Raw genomic sequence first — 26322 nt, forward strand, 5'->3', positions numbered from 1 at the left:
ACTTCATCATGTTTACATATAAACCAAGCCTTTTTATCTCAATTTTTCCTTAAAAAGACAGTGATTTTCCCCAGAAAATGGAGGCTTATTATATTCCTTTTCCCGTTTGAAAAACTGATGAAGTTACTACCAATTAAGTTTTTGAAATTCTCAAATATTGTGAAAATAACCGCAACTGGCTCATAAATTTTAGGTATAATAAAAATTATATGGCTTGTATAAAAAACAACAACATTTAATGTATGTGTACAGCGTAGTATATGAAATTTTGCACACAAGTTATTGCCACTACGTACATCAAATGGTATTTACAAATCCTGAAAAATATTTTCAGCTCCATCATGTCATAAAAACGTCACTGAAGCCCCTTTATGTTATGAAACTGTGATATCGTAAAGGCCCATTATAAGTCCCAGAAATGATTTAAATTTCATTACTCAAAAACTTTTTATTTTGGTGTCCAGAAAAATACTTATTGGCCAATAACCAGTACCATCTTAATCTTCTGTTGCCATTTCGCAATTACTACAGCTAAATTGTGTGTGATTAAGTTTTTTGTATGGAGTTCAAAATACATTTTTCTACTATAATGACAAAGAATTTCACATTAAATGCTACTGTACTGTCTTCGGGCAATTAGCATCTAACTTTAAACTGGTATAAAATTTATATTTGCCCATCCCTTTCTAAATAAGTTAAAATGAATTGGTTTCTGAGGCATAAATTGTGCTAAAAACAAAAGAATGAAGAGAGAAAGGAAGAAAAAAATAAACAACCAAAACAACAGGTCAGAAAAGAAATATCAAATACCATGAATCTTTAAAACATCTCATTATCAAAGAGACATTTTGACATCGCTTTTTATAGCTTTTTTTCTCCCAAGTTTTTCTTTTTAATTTCTTTTTATAGGAGTGATTTTCCGTTTCCAATTTATTAAACAATTAAAATCTGGCATGCCAGATAGTAATAAAAAACACATAATTTTAAGATTTTTCGTTTTCTTGTTTTAGAAAATTACAAAATTAATGTTTTATAGTTTCTTTTGATATTGGTTATTATGTTGATAATTAAAGTTGAATTTTAAGGGGGAAAAAATGATGTTGTTCTGTTGAATAAAAACAGGAGTGGCTGTATTAAAGATGGCAATTTTACCGTACACTCGGTGTAATGTGTTACAGCAATTTTATATGTAAAAAACGTGATGAAATCTCTAATTTCAACCATTTGTTTTATTTTGAGAATTGAATAGAAGGATGGGCGACATAATTCTTGAACCAAAATAACTTCATAATTGGCATTAGGAACATTATGTTTTATAAATTCTTAGTTTTAATGATAAAATTATTGTCAACAAATTTATTTGTATCAGCAAAATTGAGAGCATAGTTTACATTGTATATGCATTAGTTCAGTGAAATAGATCATCATTCATTGTCCTGAGTTTGAATCATCCATGAAGGACTTTAAATTGTGGAAAAGATTATCCAGTAACCAAACAGAAGGTGTGGTTCTACTCAGGTGTTACACCATGCCTGATTGTGCCTGAAGTATTGCATAGGGGTGCTTGTGAGGTCTTTCGTCACTGGTAAAGCTTAAAAGTTACAATATGATCTTCATTTATTACAAATATAAAAAGCAAACTTATGGTTACTTTGGGCATTTTCTTTCCTTTACCAGGGCCAGATATAATGCCCCATTCGTTATCAATAAAAAAACCCATTTTTTTCCCAATTTCAAAAAAATACTTCTAACAACTGCCAATTGATTTTCCCGAGAAAACCTAAACTGTTTCAGATTTGTTTCTCTCAAGAAGTAACAGGTTGTATGATTATACACATGACATATATAAGAATTGGATCAGTATGATATGATGTGTATGTATCATACTTAATAAATTTTTTAATATTTCTGAAATTCCACAAAATGTCATAAAATTTTTCCCAATTTAAACCAGAGGCCTTTTCCAAAATCAGCTGGAATTTTGAAGGCCCTGTAACTCATAATACTGCCAAGTTTGTTGTGACAATCATGGTTGATACAATCCCTTTCCATGTTAATTATCTTCTGTGGTCAGGTCAATCCTTCAATCTTGACAAAACCACTCAACACTTTTAGCAAAAATATAAAAACATGTCTGGACTGCGTAGGAAAAACTGTAGACTAAGATCAGTCAGCACATCATTCTGTGTGTAATTAGTAATTTCTCTAGCAAGTGACTGAATCCTATCCTGTTACTATCCTGTCATAAATCATTGGTGATAAGTGTCGATGTCTGAGATCATTTGTCATACTGGGGGCCTTCAGTAGTCTTGACTTCAAACCACTTGCCCCTCACTGCCGTGTATCTGAAACTTTGGATTAGTTCATGTGAGGAAGCTTTCCAGTTAGCTTTCAAACATGAGTTGTTCTACTCTCGTGCCTGAAATATTATGCATGGAGGGGCACCAGTCCTGAGTTTTTTTTCCACCAGTAAAGCTGGAAAGTAGCCTTTTGACCTTTAAAGTGTTGGTGCGACATTATGCTGGTAAACCAAACTAAAAATCAACTGTCCGCATCTGAAAATATTACCAGCAACCACCTGGTTTACCAAGTTTGATGCATTCCCTTCTGAGCTATGCTGGGGTTTATAGGCAAGTCCATTTAAGATATTATTAGCTTGGTAAGGGCTAAGCAAGAAATTTGATCTTCAAACAAGTAAATGATAGTGGAATCAAGAAAACATTCTTGTATCATACACATCCTATGATCTTATTTTGCAAATCATTTCCAACTATTTCAAACTTCTGTTACCATGCAGGCAAGTTATGCTATTATTTCAACGGAAACCAGGAAATTTGCAATTTTCAAGCTCGTTTCTTCAGATCTTCTTAAACAATTCAATTTAAACACAAACTTTGCAATCTATTTCACACATAACAAATAGGATCCAACTATAAAAAACAATTTTGATTAGAATTTTAAATGAAATGACATGGTAAAAAAATGTTTAGAGCAAATTTTATTCTCGTTTTTTGTCAGAAAGTGAGTTTTTGTCCATTACAATGGAAATAGGGTTTTGTTTTATAGGCAAAACATGAACTTGAAATGGTTTCTGTGAAAACTGGAGAAGAAAAAAAATTTACAAAACCGAGCTTTTCTCTTGTTTTAAGCTCTGCACCATGCAAAAGATTTAATAACATGCTTGTATAATAAGGAAAATCCAAACAGCCAGAGAAATTGCCAAATTCTGTGTTAGAAGCTATGTCACCTTAGTGCAATAACTGCATAACTGATAGTAAATTTAGAAGGACTTAACCCATTACTGCACTAAGGTACGTGATAAGCTATATATAGTCTTTTAAAAAGGAAGCTTCAAATGTGATCAATGTATATTGTTACCTAAAGAAGCAAATATGTATGGCTGTATAAAACAAATATGTATGGCTGTATAAAACAGTAATACTTTTCAATTAAATGGAATTGTTCCCCGGTCAAAAAGAACTGCAAGACAAGTTAAACGATTTATTAGTTTCATAGTTAAACATGAGCCTTGATCATGCAGGTATTTGAATACTTCTTAAAGGGGAATTAATCAGTGATAATCAAAACCAGAGTTATTGGTCTTGATCATTGACATACAATTATGACCCCAAAGTCATGTGTGAAGTCTTTTAAATTGGTGTGGTGTTAACTGATTTTAGATTACTCAAGCCTTAAAAAATAAGGTATTATAATGTATACTGTCTCTTATAGCATCATGTTATTCCGAAGAAGAATTCCCTCTGATATGATCAAATTTAAATATCATGTGACTTATATAGGCTTCTAAAATCCAAATTATGCAAATTATTTGCTTTTCTTTGAAGCATTACACATGCATGGTGCCATTGTTGTTGCTGTTTATTTTTAATACAATTCTAATGCTTGTCAATCTTTAACCTATTAGAATCTGATTTATACAAGTTGAAGGTGAGAGGTCATATTGCATACAAATGGATAAAGTTTACATGCTTGAAGTTAGGTAATAATAATTTTATTCATATTTTAATACATTTTCTTTGCACTCATTATTTTCCAGGTAAAGGGCATGGTTTACAGATAACCCCTTTACCAGCTGGCCATATGATTGGTGGGACCATTTGGAAAATTCTGAAAGAAGGCGAAGAGGAAATTGTTTATGCTGTAGACTACAATCATAAGAAAGAAAGGTTTGAAATACATAAAATTTTAGCAGAGCCATGACAAAACCAACATAGTGCATTTGGGACTAGCATGGATCCAGACCAGTTTGCGCATTAGCGCAGACTGATCAGGATCCATGCTATTCGCTATCAGCTTCTCTATTTGTTATAGGGTTTGTAAGGGAACAGTATGGATCCTGATCACACTGCACAGATGCGCAGACTGGTCTGGATCAATTCTGGTCACAAAGGCACTATGTTGGTTTCGTCATGGCGTGGCTCAATTATATTGTTTATTTGTGATGCTTGGGCAGATATACTGCTTCCATTTAAGACGTTTTCATTGGAAGTTTAGATAGATTTATTTCAACATAAAATGTACATCTACATGGCAATTACATGTTTTAAAACATGCACAAAGCTATTGATACACATGAATGAATGAAAAATAAAGACATGTCAGTCAACATTATATGTTAAGGATAGCATGAAAAATTCTATTTTTACTGTCTGACAGGTACTAGTTTGATATCTGAAAAAGCTTGGGCATAATTAACAGTACATTTGTAAAAACTATTTTCAGAATTAATTTTTACTAGTACTTGGCTTATTTGTGACACAATGTTAAGAGGATAGTCTAAGGGACTGGTTATCATGCTTCATAACAATGTGACTTGATATTAAGACTCATGCTTTTGACAACGTGAATTTCTACGTAACTTTAACTTGCTTGAGATTCATGTGTCAACAGCGTCATATATTATGTGTGTTGTTTTAGTTTTATATGTCAATTTTGTCAAATAGCATCTGAGCCGCGTCATGACAAAACCAACATAGTGGGTTTGCGACCAGCATGGATCCAGACCAGCCTGCGCATCCGCGCAGTCTGATCAGGATCCATACTGTTGGCTTTCAGTTTCTGTACTTGTTGTAGGGTTTGTAAGCGAACGACATGGATCCTGATCAGACTGAGCAGATGCGCAGGCTGGTCTGGATCCATGCTGGTCGCAAACCCATTATGTTGGTTTTGTCGTGTGTTGCTTTGTTTCATGTTGCTTTGGTTTCATCCTTCAATTTTGTCATATAACATGTGTGTTGCTTTGGTTTCATCCGTCAACTTGTCACATAGCATGTGTGTTGCTTTGGTTTCATCCGTCAATTTTGTCATGTAACATGTGTGTTGCTTTGGTTTCATCCGTCAATTTGTCACGTAACATGTATGTTGCTTTGGTTTCATTTGTCAATTTTGTCATGTAACATGTGTGTTGCTTTGGTTTCATCCGTCAATTTTGTCATGTAACATGTGTGTTGCTTTGGTTTCATCTGTCAATTTTGTCATGTAACATGTGTGTTGCTTTGGTTTCATCCGTCAATTTTGTCATGTAACATGTGTGTTTCTTCAGGCCCATATTTCCTCATTATGTCTCCCCCACCTCGGGGGGAGACATATTGTTTTTGCCCTGTCCGTCCGTCAGTCCGTCCGTCCGTCAGTCCGTCTGTCCATTCTTCGTTTCCGGACGATAACTAGAGTTCCTTTTGACCTACAGCCCTCAAACTTCATAGGATGATTGGTCTTATAGAGCTGATGATCCCTATTGTTTTTGGGGTCAGTAGGTCAAAGGTCAAGGTCACACTGACCATTGGTCAATTTCTCGTTTCCGGATGAAAACTAGAGTTCCTTTAGACCTACAGACCTCAAACTTCATAGGATGATTGGTCTTATTGAGCAGATGATCCCTATTGTTTTTGGGGTCATTAGTTCAAAGGTCAAGGTCACAGTGACCTTTGGTCAATTTCTCGTTTCCGGATGATAACTAGAGTTCCTTTTGACCTACAGCCCTCAAACTTCATAGGATGATTGGTCTTATAGAGCAGATGATCCCTATTGTTTTTGGGGTCAGTAGGTCAAAGGTCAAGGTCACAGTGACCGTTGGTCAATTTCTCATTTCCGGACATCGCTTTAAACAAATAATAAACAAGGCTACTACAGCACACAACACACTTATTGACCATATCTACCAGAGAGGCTTGATTGTGAAAACGAGTGGAGTCATCCCAACACACTACAGTTATCATGATTTGACATACATTGAAATTTGAGTTGTCTTTCAATAGTGTAAAAAATCTGACAATATGAACGTTTGTTTCAAGTATCATCAAAATCCTTCAAAGGGTTGAAGAGTTATGGAGCAGACACAATTTCCTTTAATTTCGTTTGTGAAACTATATATGATATGACATTCAAGTGTCAAGTAGACCTTGACCTTGGAACCAGCCATACAAAACATGTACTCTACACGTTCTCTGGATGTGGTGAATTTTTGTTTCAAGTATCTACCAGAGAGGCTTCATTGTGAAAACGAGTGGAGTCATCCCAACACACTACAGTTATCATGATTTTACATACATTGTAATTTGAGTTGTCTTTCAATAGTGTAAAAAAATCTGACAATATGAACGTTTGTTTCAAGTATCATCAAAATCCTTTAAAGGTTTGAAGAATTATGGAGCAGACACAATTTCATTTAATTTCATTTGTGAAACTATATATGATATGACCATCAAGTGCAATTTCGTTTGATGCCCGCCTGCCATACGCTGATTGAATAACCAGGATTTTCAAAATTGAATACCTGGTTAAAAACAAACAGTTTAGGAAGCATCTTCTCATACAACCTTAACAATAGAAACCATCCATAGACAGCCTTCATTGAAGTGACTACCGGGTATTTACATTATTTATCTCCATTTCCATTCCTGTTTCCATTCACAGTTATTCTCAGCAGTGGGGGAGACATGCGCTTTTTTACAAAAGCATCCTCTAGTTTGACATTTGTAATAGTTAGGTCTAAAAAGCAGACTCTGGAGTGATTAAAATAAGCTGCAAGCTTTCCTCATCAAAGAGCCTAAATCAATAAACTCAAATTTGAAGTTGAATATTTTGTCTTTTGTTCTACTTGCAGACATTTAAATGGCTGTATTTTGGAAGGAAAGTACTTTTCCCGGCCTCATTTAATGATAACTGATGCATTTAATGCCAACTATAACCAGTCTCGGAGGAGAGTCAGGGATGAGCAGCTGATGAGTAAGTATTTTTAAAAATCAGTTTATTGTAAGTATGCTTTTGTAGTTGTTTTTTCTAAAATAGAATTTATTCAGTTAAACATGTTTGTAGAAAAGTTGAGTCTTAGGAACATTTTTAATTCGTAACAGAAAGATAAAGTTCCATTAGAAAAATTCTCAGTGTGGTAGGATATCAAACTTGCAACATCCCACATAACCAAAATAACAATGCTCTAGACCACTAAGCAAAAGGATCTATTTCCTGACACAGTTATAATAGTTTGTACTTATAGTTATAGAGGTAGGTGTGCATTCAGCGATAGCACACACATATTCTTCATTACAAATGCTTAAAATGTTAATTTAATATTCAGATTCTTTATGTCTAAAAAAATCTTTTTAAATTCTATTGCCATAGTTTTTTCAAACTGTCCCATCCAAAACCAAAAGGTAGATATGTAAATGTAGGATAAAATAAAAAAACAAAACACAAAAGTTTTTCTTGATTTTGAACATCAGGCAATTTCTTTTTATTACTTTTCTTGGCTTTCCCTTCCTTTGTCATGTAGTATCTAATAAAGTCAACATGCTTTTCCTTCCTCTACAGATATTTATTTTAATGTTTAGGCAGGTTTAGAATTTTTAAAAACATAAAGAGGTCACCAAAATTTTTTGCATGATTTTCAATAATCACTCACCCTCATTTACTCTGAATCCTTGTCAAATGTTATAATGTAAAAATGTATTATATTTTACACATAAAACAAGACAAAATAGCCAAATCATGTTTAAGTAACCTCTGGATTGCAAATGTAACCTTCATGTAGTTGAGTGACTTCAAGGTCAATGATGTACCAATAAATATTTGGCATTGTATGTTGTTTTAATATCATATGTCTATGTGGTATTTTGTTTTGCCAGCACCTGTCAGTGGGTAATCTCACCTTTATATCTATCTGTCTAAGACTTTTTGATATAACCTTGCTAATCATCTAAAGGTGATTATACAAATATTAAAAACAAAACTTGTTTTCTTTAAATCTGTAGTCCTTGTTTCATAAACATGTAGTTTACTACATAGGATGCTTCTGAATGGCTGTTGGCTTTATTCATAGCCTTGAGGTTATAAAACTTTTGTCTGAGTTTGTCTTTTATTGTAACTTCTTTCCTTCTGTTCATCCATCTGTCCATCCATCTGTCCATCCTCGTACCCTACTTGGCCGTGCAAAGGGGGCATTTGTCAGTTTCCAACAACAGTTATCATTTCTAAATGTCTGGGTCAGTGTACATTCTGTGGCAATTCTGACCAATCAAATAACAGAAATCTGAGTTTGAGCAAAGAGAATTTCTTTGTAACTTGAAATATTGTTCTTGGTAATAATTATTCTTGCAGTGCTCTGTAAGACCTCATATGAAATTGTTGTACTCCTGTATATATCTTTTTTAAGATTTTTGTTTTATATCTTCCATAGAGGGTAAAATTTCAAGAAAACACTGTATTTTACATACTCACTGTAAAGTGAAGTTTTAGGGACCAGTAAAGCCTTGTGTTTAAGATTGAAGTAATGGCTGTTTTGTTGTTATAACTTCAATATTTTCTATTTTCAGCAACCATTTTACAAACAATGAGACGTGATGGAAATGTTATGATAGCTGTGGATACAGCTGGCAGAATGCTAGAACTTGCACAACTTCTGGTATGATTTCATATTTCACCTTAATATTATTAGCTCACCAGAGCCAAATGCTCAGGGTGAGCTATTAGTTTATTATTTATTATGTTTATTATGAAGAAAAAAAGCTAAAACAATCAGTGTTGTGAAATTATATTACTAGAGGGGCAAGTTAAAGTTGAGCTGTACTTGCCGAAAGACCTGGACTTGCCTTTCAGCCAGTTCTTTTGAAAAATAATTTCCAACACTGAAAAGCAGTTGTTTCTGGTGAGCGACTCAGGGCCATCATGGCCCTCTTGTCTAAATATTATCCTACACCAAAAAGGTGATGGAGGATATGTTAATAGTCTTCATCCTTCCTTCTGTCTATTATTTTTGTCTGGTGCATATCCTGAAAAAGTATTTGAGATATCAATTTGAAATTCATGAAGTTGATATTCAAGACAAGTGCAGTGCACACAAGAATGATAACTATACTCTTCATAGTATTTTACTTATTTCCCTTTATCATTTTCTATGCTAAGCATTTGTCAAGATAGGTCATTTAGTATTTGGGATATCAGCTTGAAATTTTGTAAGTTGAATTATCTCATTGAGCAGGAGTGGTATCTACTAGAAAGGTAACTCAACAAAAATGGTATCTCAAGACTTGATTGTTTTTATAGTTATTGCTCTAAATGGTGATATTTTTGCATAATTTTTCTCAGGTTCATAGCTTAAGTAGTATTTAAGATACCAACTTGAAACTCAAAGTGGACAGATTTCATTGCAAAAGGAGTGCAATGCTTAGTTTAAACATATTTTATTTCTCAGAATATATATACATGTTATAATTCACAATATACAGATGCAATTCAAATATTCTCAAAAAACAGGATTAGAATGAAAGACAACATGTCTTATGAAATTCTCCTATGCTTAAGTATGATGAATCAACTTTTGTGATATTAATTTGAAACTTCACTGGGGTATAGATCACCGTAGAGTAGAATACATTTGGCAATATTGACATCTTTCTAGTTCATGCTATTTGTTATTTTAAATGCTAAATTTGCAATTTATAATTTTTTTACCAGGATGTTTCTTAAAACATTGAGATATCAGCTTGTTAGGTGAATAACTCTCATAAGTCCTATACTGTGTTAGTGCCACGTAAAACCCAACAGCTTTTTTCCTTACTTTCTCTGACAAGTTGTTATTGGAACCAGTCATTTGTTTTCAGAATGGTTCCCATTTTATCTTTTATTTATTAAACAGTTGAAAGGTTTGTTTTCATCCTTTTGATGAAAACTCTTACTATACATCCCAGTGTTTGGAAAATAATAGAAAGTCAGTTTGAAAATTAAATGTTAAATGAAAAGTACCAATTTATGTATCTTAAATAAACACTTTTGGTTTTGATAATGATAGCTTCTAGAAAATGTCTGGCAAGCTTTTGTGGTATAAAATTCTTAAGTGATATATTTTCAACATTTTGTGATGCAGAAATCTCAATAATTATCTTATATATATAACGGGTTAATCGATATAATTACTGATAAATATTGTTTGAATATTTAACATTTTGATTAAGGAATCGATCTTGCATTTTCCTATTTACCTGCTTTGAAAAAAATTCCACTAATTTAAGAATATTCTTTTCCTCCTCAATCAGATATTGTCCGACTACTGAGAAAATTATATCTTATAATTTCACTGTGAAAATATCAAAACCAAATTTCACTGTCCACTAAAAACCATTTTATATTTTATATGTAAATGTGTAGTTACAGTAAGTTTTCCTTGAGATTTTTTATATTTAGATACATTGTAATAAATAGGACACATTCTTATTATAAACTTGGTATGAGGTAATTGACTCTGGAGTGTATTTCTGTACAATATCTGTGAAGATTATGTTCGCAAAAGGTTTACAAAAAGTAAGATGCCTGATTAAATATTTATGAAATAATCTGTTTATTCATTTATCAATGGCATTAATCTAAAAAGTAATTGGCATGTCAATTATATTGGACAGTTGATACAATACTTGATCTTCCTTCTGAAAGTAATAGACAGTCTTTCTGAAAATAATGTGCCAAAATATAAATTAACAGTTTCTTACTTAAGGAAACAATTGCTTGCCTTTGACAGGGTTTGAACTTTTGTGCCCAGCGATCCTTAGATTACTAGTTTGATGTGTTAACCACTCCGTCGTGCCCTCGCTTCTATTTATTTGATTTTTATGCCACCGCAGCATCTGCGATGCGGTGGCATATAGCGATTCACCTGTGTGTGTGTGTGTTTGTTTGTTTGTTTGTGTGTGTGTGTGTTATATAGATTATATAGTGAACTTAAAAAAATCTTCTTGTGAAAAACCACTTGTCCAATTTCAACCAAACTTGGCAGGATTGATCCTTGGGTGAAGGGCTTCCAAAGTTGTTCAAAGAATTTAATTCCATGCAGAAATCTGGTTGCCATGGCAACCAAAAGGAATTATAAGAATAAATTTAAAAAATCTTCTTGTAAAGACCCAAAAGGCCTAGAGCTTAGATATTTTGCATAAGGCATTGTCTGGTAGACCTCTACCAAGATTGTTCAAATATATAGCCCTGGGGTCAAAAATCGGCCCGCCCTGGGAGTCATTGATTTTCACTATATGTACATATAGTAAAAACTTAAAATACCTTTTTGTAAAGACTCATAGGCCTAGAGCTTAGATATTTTGCATAAGGCATTGTCTGGTAGACCTCTACCAATATTGTTCAAATTATAGCCTGGGGTCAAAATCAGCCCTGCCCCGGGGGTCATGGATTTTCACTATATGTACATATAGTAAAAATTTAAAATACCTTCTTGTAAAGACCCAAAAGGCCTAGAGCTTAGATATTTTACATAAGGCATTGTCTGGTAGACCTCTACCAATATTGTTCAAATTATAGCCCTGGGGTCAAAATCAGCCCTGCCCCGGGGGTCATGGATTTTCACTATATGTACATATAGTAAAAATTTAAAATACCTTCTTGTAAAGACCCAAAAGGCCTAGAGCTTAGATATTTTGCATAAGGCATTGTCTGATAGACCTCTACCCAGATTGTTCAAATTATAGCCCTGGGGTCAAAATCGGCCCGGCCCCAGGGGTCATTGATTTTCCTCATATTTACATAGTAAAAACTTATAGTAAAAACTTTAAAGAAATTTCTTCTAGCAATTGACAAATGCTAGAGGTTAGATACTTTGCATGAAACATTGTGAAGTGAACCTCTAGCAAGAATGTTCAAATAATAGCCCTGGGGTCATTGATTTTCAATATATACATATAGTAAAAAATAAAAAAAATCTTATTGTCTGAAGGTACAAGGCTTAGAGCTCTAATATTTGTTAAATGATATCATCTATAGGTACTCTACCAAAGTTGTTCAAATTTTGCCTCTAGTGTCAAAATTAAAAGTGAACTTTAATATCAGCTGACCTAGATTATGACAAAGTGTATTACATGTTGTCCTTTGATGCAGTCATGAAATTTTAGGCTGTGTGAAATACGACCTTCACCACCAAATTCACTAGACTCAAGTGCATTGATATATTCCTACTCTGATCTTTTATTGAGTTAACTATAGATTTAACCACTAATCTGATAATAAGAATTAGATATGCATTATGACAATCTTCAATTGTATAGAAACAAAAAAAATCTGTTCCTACACTACTATTTAGTGTTGTATTAATGAGGTGGCATAGCATTTTTCTCAAATGCAATCTTGTTTTATGGTATTTTTGGTAAACCTTTTGATGTGTGTAAAATTACCTCAACATTTTGTTAACACAAACTGCCTCAAAACATTTTTTTATTAAACTACAATAAGGTAGTTAGAATAGTCTTGGTCATGCATAGGCCACTGTACTTGGAAAGAGTTTTGAAAAACAGGTTAAACATCAACAAAAATAAATAAACCATACAAAATGTAAAAATAAATGATTGATTTATGCTGATTTTCAAGCTACATTATTGTTGTTGTTTTTTTTAAATAGAAATTGAAATCTACTATTGTTTGGTAAAAAGACCATGTTTGGATACCTCATTCAGGACCTTAAAGATGTACCAACACTCTTGAAATCTGTAATGTACATAAAATGACATACTCCTGACTTGATATCTGTAATGTACATAAAATGATATACTTATGTCTTGAAATCTTTATTGTATACATAAAAGCATGCCAAGTAATACAAATATGCGATATAAGTTGAATAGCATGTAATCTGATAAATATTTTAAATAGCAAACTCTTATCTGTTAGATGTAATGCACATATTTTAGCACAAAAAGTGTCTCAGTAGTCTGCGACTATTTCTAATATCCTCTTTTTGATATTGACCATGATGCCATCAGCTGTAACAACACAATAAAAAGTTTCTGTATATATTGACACATCTTCACTTGTCTGTTACTCTTTAATCTTAATTTACAGAGTTTTATTTCTTCATTTTTGACTGGCAACTCGAGGCCAGACAAGTCTAGCTGATCTGCTATTTAACACTCGGGACATGATCAGGCTAGGAATGCGAGAGATAGATATTGGTTAAATTGTTAACTTGCTCAATTTGTTTGATGGGTTGTCTAGCTTTCATTTCTGGAACTATCTATTATCAATAGTTTGGTATATCAAGATGAAAACTGGAAATTAATCAGCAAGCTGTAATAGAGCCTGATTACATTGTATTAATGTGCAGACTGGCCTGGCTCTAACCTGGTAGCAAAGGCTAATCACTTTTAAAGGTTCAAGCTTAAGGAATAATGTCGGGTTGTTTTTTATGTGTTCTGTGAAACAGTTATGTTCTAACTATATTCATGTAAACAACTTTTTATGAAACATAAAAAGTACTAAGACACTTGACCATAAACATTCTTAACTGAAAGGATTTGTAAAAAAACCCAACTTTTAAACTCTTTTTATGCAAGGCTCAAAATTGCAATAAATGGTAAATTTTGTCAATCATTAAGCATGCTGTATGGATACATGAATGTGACCAAGTTCAGCAGGAACATTCTTGCCATCTCATCATGTACAGCACTGTTAGCTGTTTAATCAGTACATATTTTGAAATTTTCCTTAAAAATGATGAATAGTTTTGTCCAAATTGAAATAAAGTTGAAATAATTACTACCAAAATAAGGTTTAAATGATAACTACCAAAATAAGGTTTAAATGATAACTACCAAAATAAAGTTTAAAATAAGGTTTAAATGATAACTACCAAAATAAGGTTTAAATGATAACTACCAAAATAAGGTTTAAATGATAACTACCAATGTTAAATTACTAGTAATTTGTGAATTTTGTGAAAATTAAAAGATCTTTATTTAGTAAAATGTTGTCAACACTGCAAATGAATTGACTTATTTTAGCTCAAGATGCATGCTTTATTGCACATGAATTACCATTAGCATGTCTTATAAACAGAGTAAATTAGCCATTACTCTAAATAAAAAAGTAAGATTTATATAGTAATAAAGTTGGTAAATTCTGTCATAATTTACATCAAATATGCAAAAGGACTTTTGGCTGCAAGTAATATAACATTTCTTAAACAATATAATTTCATTAAGTTTGAATTTATTTAAAAAAAATTTTGTTAACTCATATGAAAATGTTAAAATTTCATCATTCTTACAATGTGATAAGACCACTTTCGGGCATAACTCTTTATCTTTAGACAAAGACCTTTGTAAACTAAAGCTACAGTCTCACTTACATCCCGGCAGAGCCCCGGCAGAGCCCCGGAAGACGTCAGGGGTGATCCGGGAACGACCGGTGTACGACCGGGAACAACCGGGGTACATCCGTAACTCTGCCGGCAACGTCCTGGATGATCCGGGATGATCCGGGAACATCCGGCATTCGACCCCGGACTAAATAAAATATTTAATATCACCGGGTGGTCCGGGATGATCCGGGAAGGTATAGCTTTGCCGGCATCATCCTTAGCTCTGCAGGGAACGACCGGGGTGACACCGGGAAAGCACCGTAGCTCTGCCGGCACAAACCGGGGATGATGCGGGGTATGATATAGCCAGTAGAGCTACGGTAGAGCCCCGGTAACTACAGGCAGAGCCCCGGAGGATAAAGCTACGGTTGATCCTGGTAGAGCCCTGGTAGAGCCCCGGCAAAGCCCGGATCATTTAAAAAAAAATAAGGACAATTTGTGATGATTGAACTTGTTTGTATTAAAAACTTTCCAATTTTCCTTCTATCCAGTATGGCATAAGGATTTTTCAGAAAATCATCATGAATTACTATTCTGGAACAATAGATATTAAATTAAATAAAAATTATGTATCAAAGTTATCATTTTCGGGGGTTTTCAATCCACCGGGGTTCTACCGGGGCTCTGCTTGGATCGTCCTGGGCTCTGCCGGGGCTTTGCCTGGATCGAACAGGGCTCTGCCTGGGTCAACCGGGGCTCTTCCGGCGTCATCCGGGAACGACCGGGGAAGCACCGGCATGAACCGTAGCTTCACCTGGGCTCTGCCTGGATGATCCGGAGCGCATCCTGGGTGGTTGGTAGGGAACTACCGTAGTGCTGCCGGGGTAAGTGTGACCGCAACAATAATTTCATCCCGGATCGTCCCGGATCATCCCGGTAACTTACCGGGATGGTCCTGGGCTCTGCCGGGAGTAAGTGAGACCGAGGCTTAAAGTTTAATGCAAATTGGTAGCTTAAATGTGATGTCACTATGTATTACAAATTCATTGTCTTATAATTAACCAAGCAATCTTTTAATACTTATTCAAATGAATTTTCACTAAATGAACTGTAATGTTAGGAAATACTGAAACAAATTAATAAACTGTATTGATACAAAAAAGTTAATGAAATATATTGTTAGAAAAGACTAATGAACTGTATTGTAAGGAAATTTTAAGACTTAATGAAATGTAATGTAAGAAAAGACTTATTGAAATGTAAGGTAAGAAAAGACTTAATGAAATGTAATGTAAGAAAGTACTTAATGAAATGTAATGTTAAGAAAGTACTTAATGAAATGTAATGTAAGAAAGTACTTAATGAAATGTAATGTAAGAAAGTACTTAATGAAATGTAATGTTAAGAAGAGACTTTAAGAAAAAATTAAGTAAAAATTTAAGAAACGATTTAATAAACTGTAATGTAAGAAAATAATGTACTTAATGAACTAAATTGTTTGGTTAGTTCTTCCACACTTGTAAATATCTCTTCCTTTCTTAATTTACATTGATACATTTTCTTTGTCTCTTACAAGCAACCTTTTATATAAACCATTAAGATAATCTGCTATTTAATATCCAGGACATGATTAAGAAAAGGAAATGAGAGAAAAATAAATATTGATTATGCAGATGCATGTCATTTGGAAGAGTACATACATTGAGAGAAAGTAAAAGATATTCAACATGACAATTTCTAGATACTGATTTTGCTTCAAGAGTCTACTTTTACAGGTTATTTTTCATTGCATGGATTTCTGTCCTTTGTTGTTTTAATTTAGCATTAAATTGTTAAAGTTAAGAAGCCAACTGTTTAGAGAAGTTAAGAGAAGTTAAAGAAGCACACTGTATCAAGGGTTGATTGCAAAACTATTGCAAGTCCCCTATTTCATGTAAGTTACTGCAGTTTTGCGATCAAATTGGTACAGAGAAGCACACTTTATTGAGTATGGTATTAGCCCTCACACAGTACCCTGATGGAACTGAGTGATGTTTGAAGCATTGGATTAGTAGTCCAGGCGCCACTGCTTAAATCCTTGAGTAATATCTGAATAAAAGATTAAACAATCAAACAAACTGAAAGTGATAAACTTCACAGTCGGACCAGGCTGTTTACTGCTGGTATAACAGAATTTGTATTTGATGTTAACATCTTTTAAACTTTGAATGGATTGCTTCAAGTTAAAACCAACTTAAAAATTGTGCAACCCCTCAGACATTGCATTTTAACTTTATTAACAGTAATCGGGTTGGGGGAAATTCTGATTTATGCACCCTTCTTGTTATTTTATAACATTCCATCTTTTGGTTTGTATAAAAAATTTTTATAAATGTAATGCAGTTTAATACAGTGTATCTAGATTGCTTTCAGGACTCTCCTGAAGTGTGTTAGAATAATGAATGCATGCCTGCAGAATGAATTCAGTCTTAAACTTGTTTATTTCCATGCCAAATTAAATTTGTGGAATCATAAATCATCTAACAGAATCAGAAAATGTTCAAAAACACTGTGAAATGAAGGACAAATACATTTATCAAAGATTATTTTCAATAAGTCTCTAATAGGGGGAAACAACTGGGGTTGTTTTTCTCCAAATTTTATCTAAAATGTATGAATACGAACATCTTGTTTTTGTGTTGGCAGATAAGATTTGTTAGATGCAGATGTTATCTTATTTAATAAAGGCTGAGAATGAGGAGATTTCTTTTAAAAAAGAGGAAACTGAATCACTAAAGAAAGCCCAAAATGGCAAAATTGAAAATTTTGCAGGCTCAGTTTTGAATGAGCTTGTTCATGGACAGCAGTAGCAATTGCTAACTTCTGTCTATTTCTCCTTACTACTGGCTTAATTCAACATTTTAAGATGAAAATGGTAAAATTTTGAATTTATAAACATCCACAGATGTATTCATGAGGCAGTTATCATGAAAACCTCAATGAGATTAATGTTAGTGCCATTCCATAAAGGCATTGCATGGTCACCAAGTAAAAGAATGCATATGCCCTGACGAGAAAACAATGGGCGGAACCAATAAAAGTGGAACCATTAATTAACACTGATAAGTCAAAAGTGAATGGGCTTTTATGAATGATGGCCATCTGCAGCTTGTTTAAAAGGTTTTGTTTGGACTGAAATCTGGAAAAAGGGCAATTTGTCAGGAGCAAATTTGCAGAATGGGTTTGATTGAGTCTGTTGTTGTAAGCTTAGGAATTTAAGTGCATTAGTGAGCACTGCAGAAGGAGATTAGCCTGTCTATTACACTGGAATGGTTGTAAAAATTTGCTTAAAATCCAAACAAATCATACAAAGCTAAACTTCCCGTAAATAATATCAACAGGGGTTTTGTAGTTGTTGTTGAATTCTTGTAATTTTTGTAATTTGCGTTATACAGAAAATATTATTAAAATCACTTCTTTTCTTGCCAATAATTGACAACTGATTTCTATCATTGTATGAAAGAGTTTGAATTATTCATGCCTCTAAGTGATACAGACTTGGCATAATGTGTACATAATAACTTTTATGATGAACTGCCTTATCAACCATCTACAGAATGTCTAATGCCCTGTCATAATATTGAAATTGCTGCATTTTTCTGCCAATGGTTTTTATTATGAATGCATACAGAATTTCAGAATCATTCTGAATAATGTTTCAATTTTTGTCTTAAGGTGACACACTTAACTACATGATTTATGCACTTCCAAGTTTAAAGTTGCATGTTAATTTTTTTTTCGGAAAGAACTTTTACTTTTGTAAAATTTATATTGTTTTAAATAAATTCTACCAATTTGATTTATTTTGATTGATTTTTTTTCTCCATAAAACACTAGCTTATGATTATTATCTGTAAAAAGTGAGTACTTTATTAGTCCCCTACCGGTTTAACCGGAGGGGACTTTAGGTTTACCCTCCGTCCGTCTGTCCGTCCGTCTGTCAGTCCGTCAGTCTGTCCACAAAACTGGATCCCGCGATAACGCAAAAAGTGCTGAAAATATTTTTATGAAACTTGATATATAGAGATGGCAGAATGGAGATTATGCACGTCTTTTTTTTTCTTCCTATGTTGAAAATTCTGGTTGCTATGGCAACAAATAGTCTGAAAATATGGCAAATTTAACACATAAACTGGATCCAGTGATAACTCAAAAAGTACTGAAAACATTTTTATGAAACTTGAAATATGGGTAGATGGCAGTCTGGCAATTATGCACATCTTTTTCTTTTCTTTTAGTCCCCTACCGGTTTAACCGGAGGGGACTTTAGGTTTACCCTCCGTCCGTCTGTCAGTCCGTCAGTCTGTCCACAAAACTGGATCCCGCGATAACGCAAAAAGTGCTGAAAATATTTTTATGAAACTTGATATATGGATAGATGGCAGAATGGAGATTATGCACGTCTTTTTTTTTCTTCCTATGTTGAAAATTCTGGTTGCTATGGCAACTAATTGTCTGAAAATATGGCAAATTTAACACATAAACTGGATCCAGTGATAACTCAAAAAGTACTAAAAATATTTTAATGAAATTTGACATGTGGATAGATGGCAGTATGCAAATTATGCACGTCTTTTTCTTTTCTTCCTATGTAGAAAATTTTGGTTGCTATGACAACTAATATTCTAAAAATATGGCCAATTTAACACATAAACTTTGTCCAGGGATAACTCAAAAAGTACTGAAAATATTTTTATGAAACTTTAAATATGGGTTGATGGCAGTCTGGAGATTATGCACAATTCTTGTTGTTATGGCAAAAAATAGACTGGATTTCAAGATTTCTGATTTAAATTTTGAAGCTTTTTCACTAAAAAATCTTTATTTCTTAAGGTGTTTACTTCAAACTTTAAATATAAGTTTCTGGTCATCAACCACATCATATGTGACAAGGTTTACAACTCTAGCACAAAAATTATCAGAATTACCTCCCTTGAACTTAGATTTTTTTAGGGGAAAAAATGTTGTCTTTTTTAAATAACTTCTTTATTTCCTAATGTATCTACTTCAAACTTCATATATATGTTTCTTATTATCACTCGACATTTTTGAGAAGGTTAAATACTCTAGCAAGACTATTTCCAGAATTATGTCCCCCTTGAACTTAGATTTTTTTCGAGAAACTGGTATTTTCACTCCAACTTCTTCATTCCTTATAGGATTTACTTTAAAATCCCACATCGTAATAATATGACAAGGTTGTATAAACATAATTTCCTTACTAAGCATGGAAACTTAACACATTACTGTGATATAGACAAACTTATTTTATTATGTTTTGTGGTTGATATTTTCAAATACAGACTTCATCCTTAAATTCATTATAAATGGCAATACACAGGAGTGTATGACAATTAAAGAACTTTTTGAGGGACCGGTAGGGGACTACTGTATTGCCTGCAATACTATCAAATGCTTGTTTACTAAGACTTGTACAATGTTTCCAATTTTATTTTTGGCTGCCACATTTGAATTTCATGATTTATATTGTAGGGTTTTTTGCAAAGGGATTAGAGAAAAAGTCATTATTAGATATTAAGTCACATTAATTTATTGTTATTTAAGTCAATCAATGGTGACAAATATTTCAGCGTTATTGGCCTCCAGCTTTACTCCATTAATGCCCCTCATCCTTCTTCACTCACCGCTAGGAGGATGAGCCATTTTATTTCAGGCAGGCAATTTTGTGGGATGGGGGTCTTCAGGGTCTCAACTTGCTAAGACAATAATTTAGCCTCAGGACAATAAACCTAAAATGGAATAATACTAATAGAAAGATATCCATTGTGACACACTTTCAAAATAATTAAAAACAAAAATGGTTGTTCACATTGAATTTTTTTTTGTTTCTCATTTATCACTAAGGTAATTGGGTATTAAATTTGATAAATAATTAAATGCTCTCCGGCAAAGGTACTCAATAAATTGAGGCAAAGATAATCATTATTACTGTATCAGCTTTTATAAATTGGTTTCAAACTTGATACACTTATGTTTTTATCTAGAAAATACAGGTTTTTTTTACAAATGTCATCAATTTTTAATGTTGCACATTGTATAAATGATGGCATTAGGTCCCTGGAGACTCGTGCATTGTGTACATAATGAACTGGTTTTTGTATGTCGTAGACACATTTCGGGATGCTGGATTAAATATTAATGAATTATTGACAGTGAAATTGAAACTTGCAAAAATTAGAAAGTATGTTTTTAATTATGAAGTGATTCGTTCTTGCTTTCTAATTTAATAGAAAGTTTGATTAAGGAAAAACACTTTATATGAGGTTTTGACTAAACTCATTAAACTTAAACTATGAGAGTGTTGCCAATATGTATGAATTTTGAATAAAATGAACTGCGTAAATTTATAAAAATACTTCTGATTTTGACAACTTTCTTGTAAATTCATTGTACTGTATTATTGAAACTAGATGAATTTTCGGCAACTAAATGTTCATTCTTCAGACTGATCATGTTACATATACAGTATAAAATTGTCAGTGCTGATTTTTTCACTCCCATTCTGAAGATGCCAGCAAATATTAGCATTTTTCTGAAACCAGATAACATGAGTTTCCCTACATATATATAAAAAGAGAGATATATATACATATATATAAAAAGAGATGTTTTTCTGCTTTGTGATCATGATTTCTGCAAGAATCTAAATGCATTGCTCTAACACTGTAATATCAGCTAAATCCCAAATTTACTCAAATGAGATGACTTGCTTGCCACAGTAATGAGTTATCTACCCTTGAAAATGACCTAAACAATCAAAAATACCCTTACATTCAGGGGCAGATAATTAATAAGTAGGATGATGACCCAAAATTTGTTTTCATCAATTTGATTTGGTTAAGATTATGCTATGCAAAATTTTAGAGAATTCTCACCGAGAGTTTAAATTTTCCTTCTTAATTGTCCTTTGTAATAACTTGAAATTACTAAAAATTCAAATTTGGGGTCTAATACCTTAGATTAACAAAATGGTCTAAGAAGAGCAATTAAATTGTACAAATTAAGTCAATTGATATTGTTTTTTTTGTCAAAATATGAAAAGTTTGTTAATAATATTGAGGATATTTTGTCTGATTTTGACGACAAAGTTTGAGATCTCATGATGTGAGAAGCTAATTCTTTAATAGTGTGTAGGTTGAAAAGATAATCATCTTGAAGAAAGAAAAGGTTGAATTAATCTGCAGCAAATGATGGCAGCTTTATAATACTCGTTTGTCTTAATTTATTGATATATTTTTTGTCATTTCTGAATGGCAGCCTGCTGTCCTTTCTGTCTAGCCAGCTTCGCTATTAAAGATTCATGAGCATGATTTAGATGAAAAGCAAGGCAAATAAATCAAAAATGAATAAATATTTATAGATTTAAGAAAATGTAGATTTTTATTTTATTTTTTATAAAATTATGCATCTTTTTTTATTAAAACTATTTAAAAAGACAAAGTAAGTTTTCTTTAACTTCACTTTGGTTTTTGCTAAAGTTACTAAGTGAGAAGTTTTTTGTTAGCTTAAGTTTTACTTAAACCTAAGCTGGTATATCAGTTTCAGTTCAAATTGCACCAATTAAAAGTTAAAAACAATTATTATTTACCAGCATAGCTAGGATAGGGACTATATTATAAAACCAAGTTGGAACAATAAGTCTCTTACATAATTGTGGAGTTTTTGGGGCAGCTCAAATGGTAGTTCTCTTGAGTTCAAACTGTATGCTATGTATACACAGCAGACCTGTTCAAACTCCTTTTGGCAGATTATAAAATATCCTTTAATAAGGACATGAATGGTGACATGTTCGGGGTCTGTACTCTTATTGCCTGAAAGGGAGGATTGACTCTCATTAAGCCTTAGAATTCACACACACTTAAACATGTTTTTTCTCCACAGTTTCATTTGTAAAATGCATTGTTGTGTACATTCTGTGTCTTATTTCTCTGGTGTATTTGTAACATTTTTGTTCCTCCTGTGTACATGCTGTGTACTAGTTGTTTGCAGCAGATTGTACAAGGCACAGCTCATTTGCATTTTGAAGAGTGTACTACAAATGTATAACTGCATACGTATATAAGGTAGTTGATAGGGTACACTTGAAGTACACAGCACACATTTTATGTACAGAGCAAGAGTACTGAGAAAGGATATTTCTTATATAAAGGGGCTGTTATTTTTGTACATATTTGTCCGCAGTTTGAAGTGGATCCAAATGACGCATTGTTTACGAAGTTGTAATGTTAAAGGGCAATTTGTAATACTGATTCCTTTTAAAGGATGAATCTATTGTTGAGAATTCAATTTGCAAATTTCAAATGACTAAGGATGAAAAGATTGATACATTTCTTTTGGTGAAGATAATGGTATAGTAATGGTAAATAAAAATGAGACAAAATATGTTTGTCATCTTTAAGGTGATTCATTTATGATGAGTCATTGAAAATTTAATATTTTTTCCAGCTTTCTTAGTCATAAAAAAACAAACATCTTCAACTCCATTTATAACATGAAGTAGCAAAATACAATGGTTTTGAAATAAATATCAAATACTGAGAAGTACTGTGAAAAATATTGTGTGTTTAAGTTTGTTTGTCTATTTGTTTGGGTATTTTTTTATGCCAATGGACACATTTTTTGATCACCATGCAGTATATCAAAAAGGTCAGTCTGTCTCACCAGTTTTCCTGGAGAAGTAATCAGTTACAATTACCAATTTCACTGCAAGTCACTAACTACTAATCCATAATTATGATTTCTAAATCAGCTGATAGAGACAAATGAATATAAGACTTAGTTTCCGATATATTTTCACAGAGAAATTTCACCTTGCTCAAAACATTAAGGTTCTTATTGGCCGCCGCGCAGTAACCATCTTTTAGATCAATATTCATATATTTTGCTAATACTCCGTGGAAATTGCATGGACCACTTTGTGCTTCAATATAAACTCTTTAAGGGCATGAAGGGTGATATGTCTTGGGTCCGTACCTGGCAGTACGGAAAAAATATATAGAATAAATTTAAGATAATTATTATATACACATTCATGTGCAAGAAAAAGAATCAAACACTTGCTGTAGTCACAGACATATCTAGCTCTTGGGTAACTGTTTAGCAGAAACTCGACAGAGCATCGTTTCGGTGGTAAACAGTTACACTCGAGGTGGATATTCTGGTCTGTGCTGGCATCCAGTGTAAGATCCTTATATATATATACATACATAACCTAATGCTCAAGGATCAAACCAGTAATCCTTGATTACAAATCCAGTTCTCTCCTGATTGTTCTCAAAAGGCAGACAGGGCCATGATGTACATTATGTTAAGCTGTTCATGTATAAATTACCTCAATGTTGGAAGATATATCCTGAGTTTGTGTATTTTGGCAAGCAAGATCTGCAAATATATATAATAAACTGAATGCTCCTTGTTTACTCAAAGTCACTTAATATGGATTTATGCATGAAACTGAAGTTGGTGTTTAGTATGCAATGTTTTTCCAGACACATAAATATGTTTTTTAAAGCATATATAAAGTTTTATATCTTCAAAACACACAAAACAGTAATTTACAGAAGATTGAATAGTTTCCCATCTTGAGCAATTGACACAGATTATTTCTCAACTCTGTAGGCATATCTTTGTGCTTTTGTTGATGTTGTTATGTTTTTTTTAATGTTTTTTAAGGACATTGTTTATGGAATTTGGTAGAAATAATCTTCGTCTTCCAACATAAAGTGTTTCTTTGCTTCACTTTAGAGTTATGATAAGCACCTTTGCATTTATGTAATACATGGTTAGTCTTTGCTTCAACTGTCAACAACTAAAAGGTCCTTAAGGCCTCAATAGTGCTATTTTATTTTTGTAAAGCTTTTAATATTGTTGTCCTGTTGAAATTTCCAGAGATGAAGCAATAGTCATTAAAAGGTGAACAATCATACAAAGGTTATATAACCTTTAATGAGACACGTTACTACCATTCCATGAAAAGTGGCGTATGTTTTTCTAGTAAAAGAATGTTTGTCCATAAACAAGCAACCAATGAGCAAACTAAATAAAATGGAATTTTGAAAGGTTAGGTTATGAAGCCTGTATATTACAGATAGGCTGTTAAAAGACCAATTTTAAAATAACATATCCTAAAGATAATTTTACAGTAATAAAGTAAGAAATTCTAGATCCAAGTAGAAAAAGCCAAAAAGAAAGAACTAAAAGTAACGTAAACACAACAATAATGTGACCTACTGCCCGAGGCATGAACCAGATCTCTAGATTAAAGCCCAAGGTCACATTTAGAGGTCAGATAAAAACACTTGTATATAATGAAATGATGAATTATAATATATGTAACTTAAATTGTGCACAAAATTAAGGTCTTGTGGCCAAGGTCATGGTCACGTGCAGAGTTCCAAGGTCAGATAAAAAAGATAAAAAATCACACTTTTTGGTGAGATGTAAAAGTTATATACATTTATATTGTTAATGTAAGTTTTTGTTGTTCTGTTACAGGATCAGATGTGGAGAAGTACAGAGTCTGGACTGACAACTTACTCACTTGCATTGTTAAACAATGTCAGCTTTAATGTCGTCGAATTTGCAAAGTCACAGGTATGAGTAAAATAAAGCAAACATTATTAGTTAACTTGATTGCTCAGTTTCTGCCTTTGGGGTCAAGGTCATATTTCAGTATGTCAAAATTATATATTTTTTTGTTTGATGAAGGATTCAAGTATGCAAGCTTTTAAGGTTATAGAATGTAATTAATTGTTTATGACAAAAGGTTAAAGTTGTGTAAAGATAACACTTTTGAATTAAATTTTTTGCTTAGTTATTGCCATTTGCATAATCATACCAGCATGTAGTTATCTTGTTGGAAGATTTATTTTACTAATCTGGAGTCATTCTACTTGAAGTCATGTAACAGGCACGTTGGTTTGTATTGCACTTTTAGACAGCATTCATTAATGTTACATGTACATGCAAAAGCCAGAGGCTTATGATAAACATACATGCACAGGACAGCTGTTTGATAATTAAATTATTTGGAAATTTTTGTTCTTTTAGAAAAAAACTAATGGTCTCTCCTTTTGAATTAAGTGATCTACAGAATATAATACATATTACCATCATCTTCTTTTACAGAAAAATTTCATTTAAATTGTAAATTGTTTGGACATGTACATTCTGTCATGTATTTATTGTTAACAGCTTTAAATTTAATGTACTTGTTTCCTGTGGCTCATTTTCACCAAGCAGATGGTGTCATTTGAATAATAGTTCTATATGTAAAACTATCAGGTTTCCTTACAGCTATAAAACAAGAGAATAAATAAAAGTTTGTACCATTTATGTTGCTTTTAGCAATTCAAATCACCGGAGTGTGTTTATATATTCTTGCAGTATTCAGGTTTGGTGTGGAATAAAGCTTGTGTAATAGTTATTCTCAAATGTTATTTTCTGCTCTATTTAAGAAGAGAATATCAAACAAAATATTTGTACTCTTGATTCATCCCTTAACCTATTAAATTTCTTAAATGAACCTGTCTACCTTTCATTTGGAGCAGTCAATTATCAATTTTAGGGATATCAACATGAAAATTTAAAGTAATCAGCCAATGGTATAAAGTCTGGTCAAACTGCACAGTTGTATATCTGAAACACATGCCCGTCATTGTTAAGGGCAGATATAAAAG

General features: G+C 32.8%; 1 protein-coding gene across 1 annotated transcript in view; it reads left to right on the forward strand.

The window, feature by feature from the left end:
- The window catches only part of LOC132746513 (cleavage and polyadenylation specificity factor subunit 2-like), a gene marked incomplete at its 3' end in the record, with an annotated part of 56090 nt that extends 30853 nt beyond the window's left edge, over positions 1-25237 (forward strand). The window contains 4 exon segments of the mRNA XM_060735696.1: positions 4058-4187; positions 7124-7245; positions 8832-8920; positions 25139-25237. Of these exon segments, the coding sequence (XP_060591679.1) occupies positions 4058-4187; positions 7124-7245; positions 8832-8920; positions 25139-25237 (440 nt within the window).
- Between the last annotated feature and the right edge of the window lie 1085 nt (positions 25238-26322).

Source organism: Ruditapes philippinarum, unplaced genomic scaffold, assembly GCF_026571515.1.
Source record: "Ruditapes philippinarum isolate M1 unplaced genomic scaffold, ASM2657151v2 ctg733_1_1_1_1, whole genome shotgun sequence".
In the NCBI taxonomy this organism is placed as follows: Eukaryota; Metazoa; Mollusca; class Bivalvia; order Venerida; family Veneridae; genus Ruditapes; species Ruditapes philippinarum.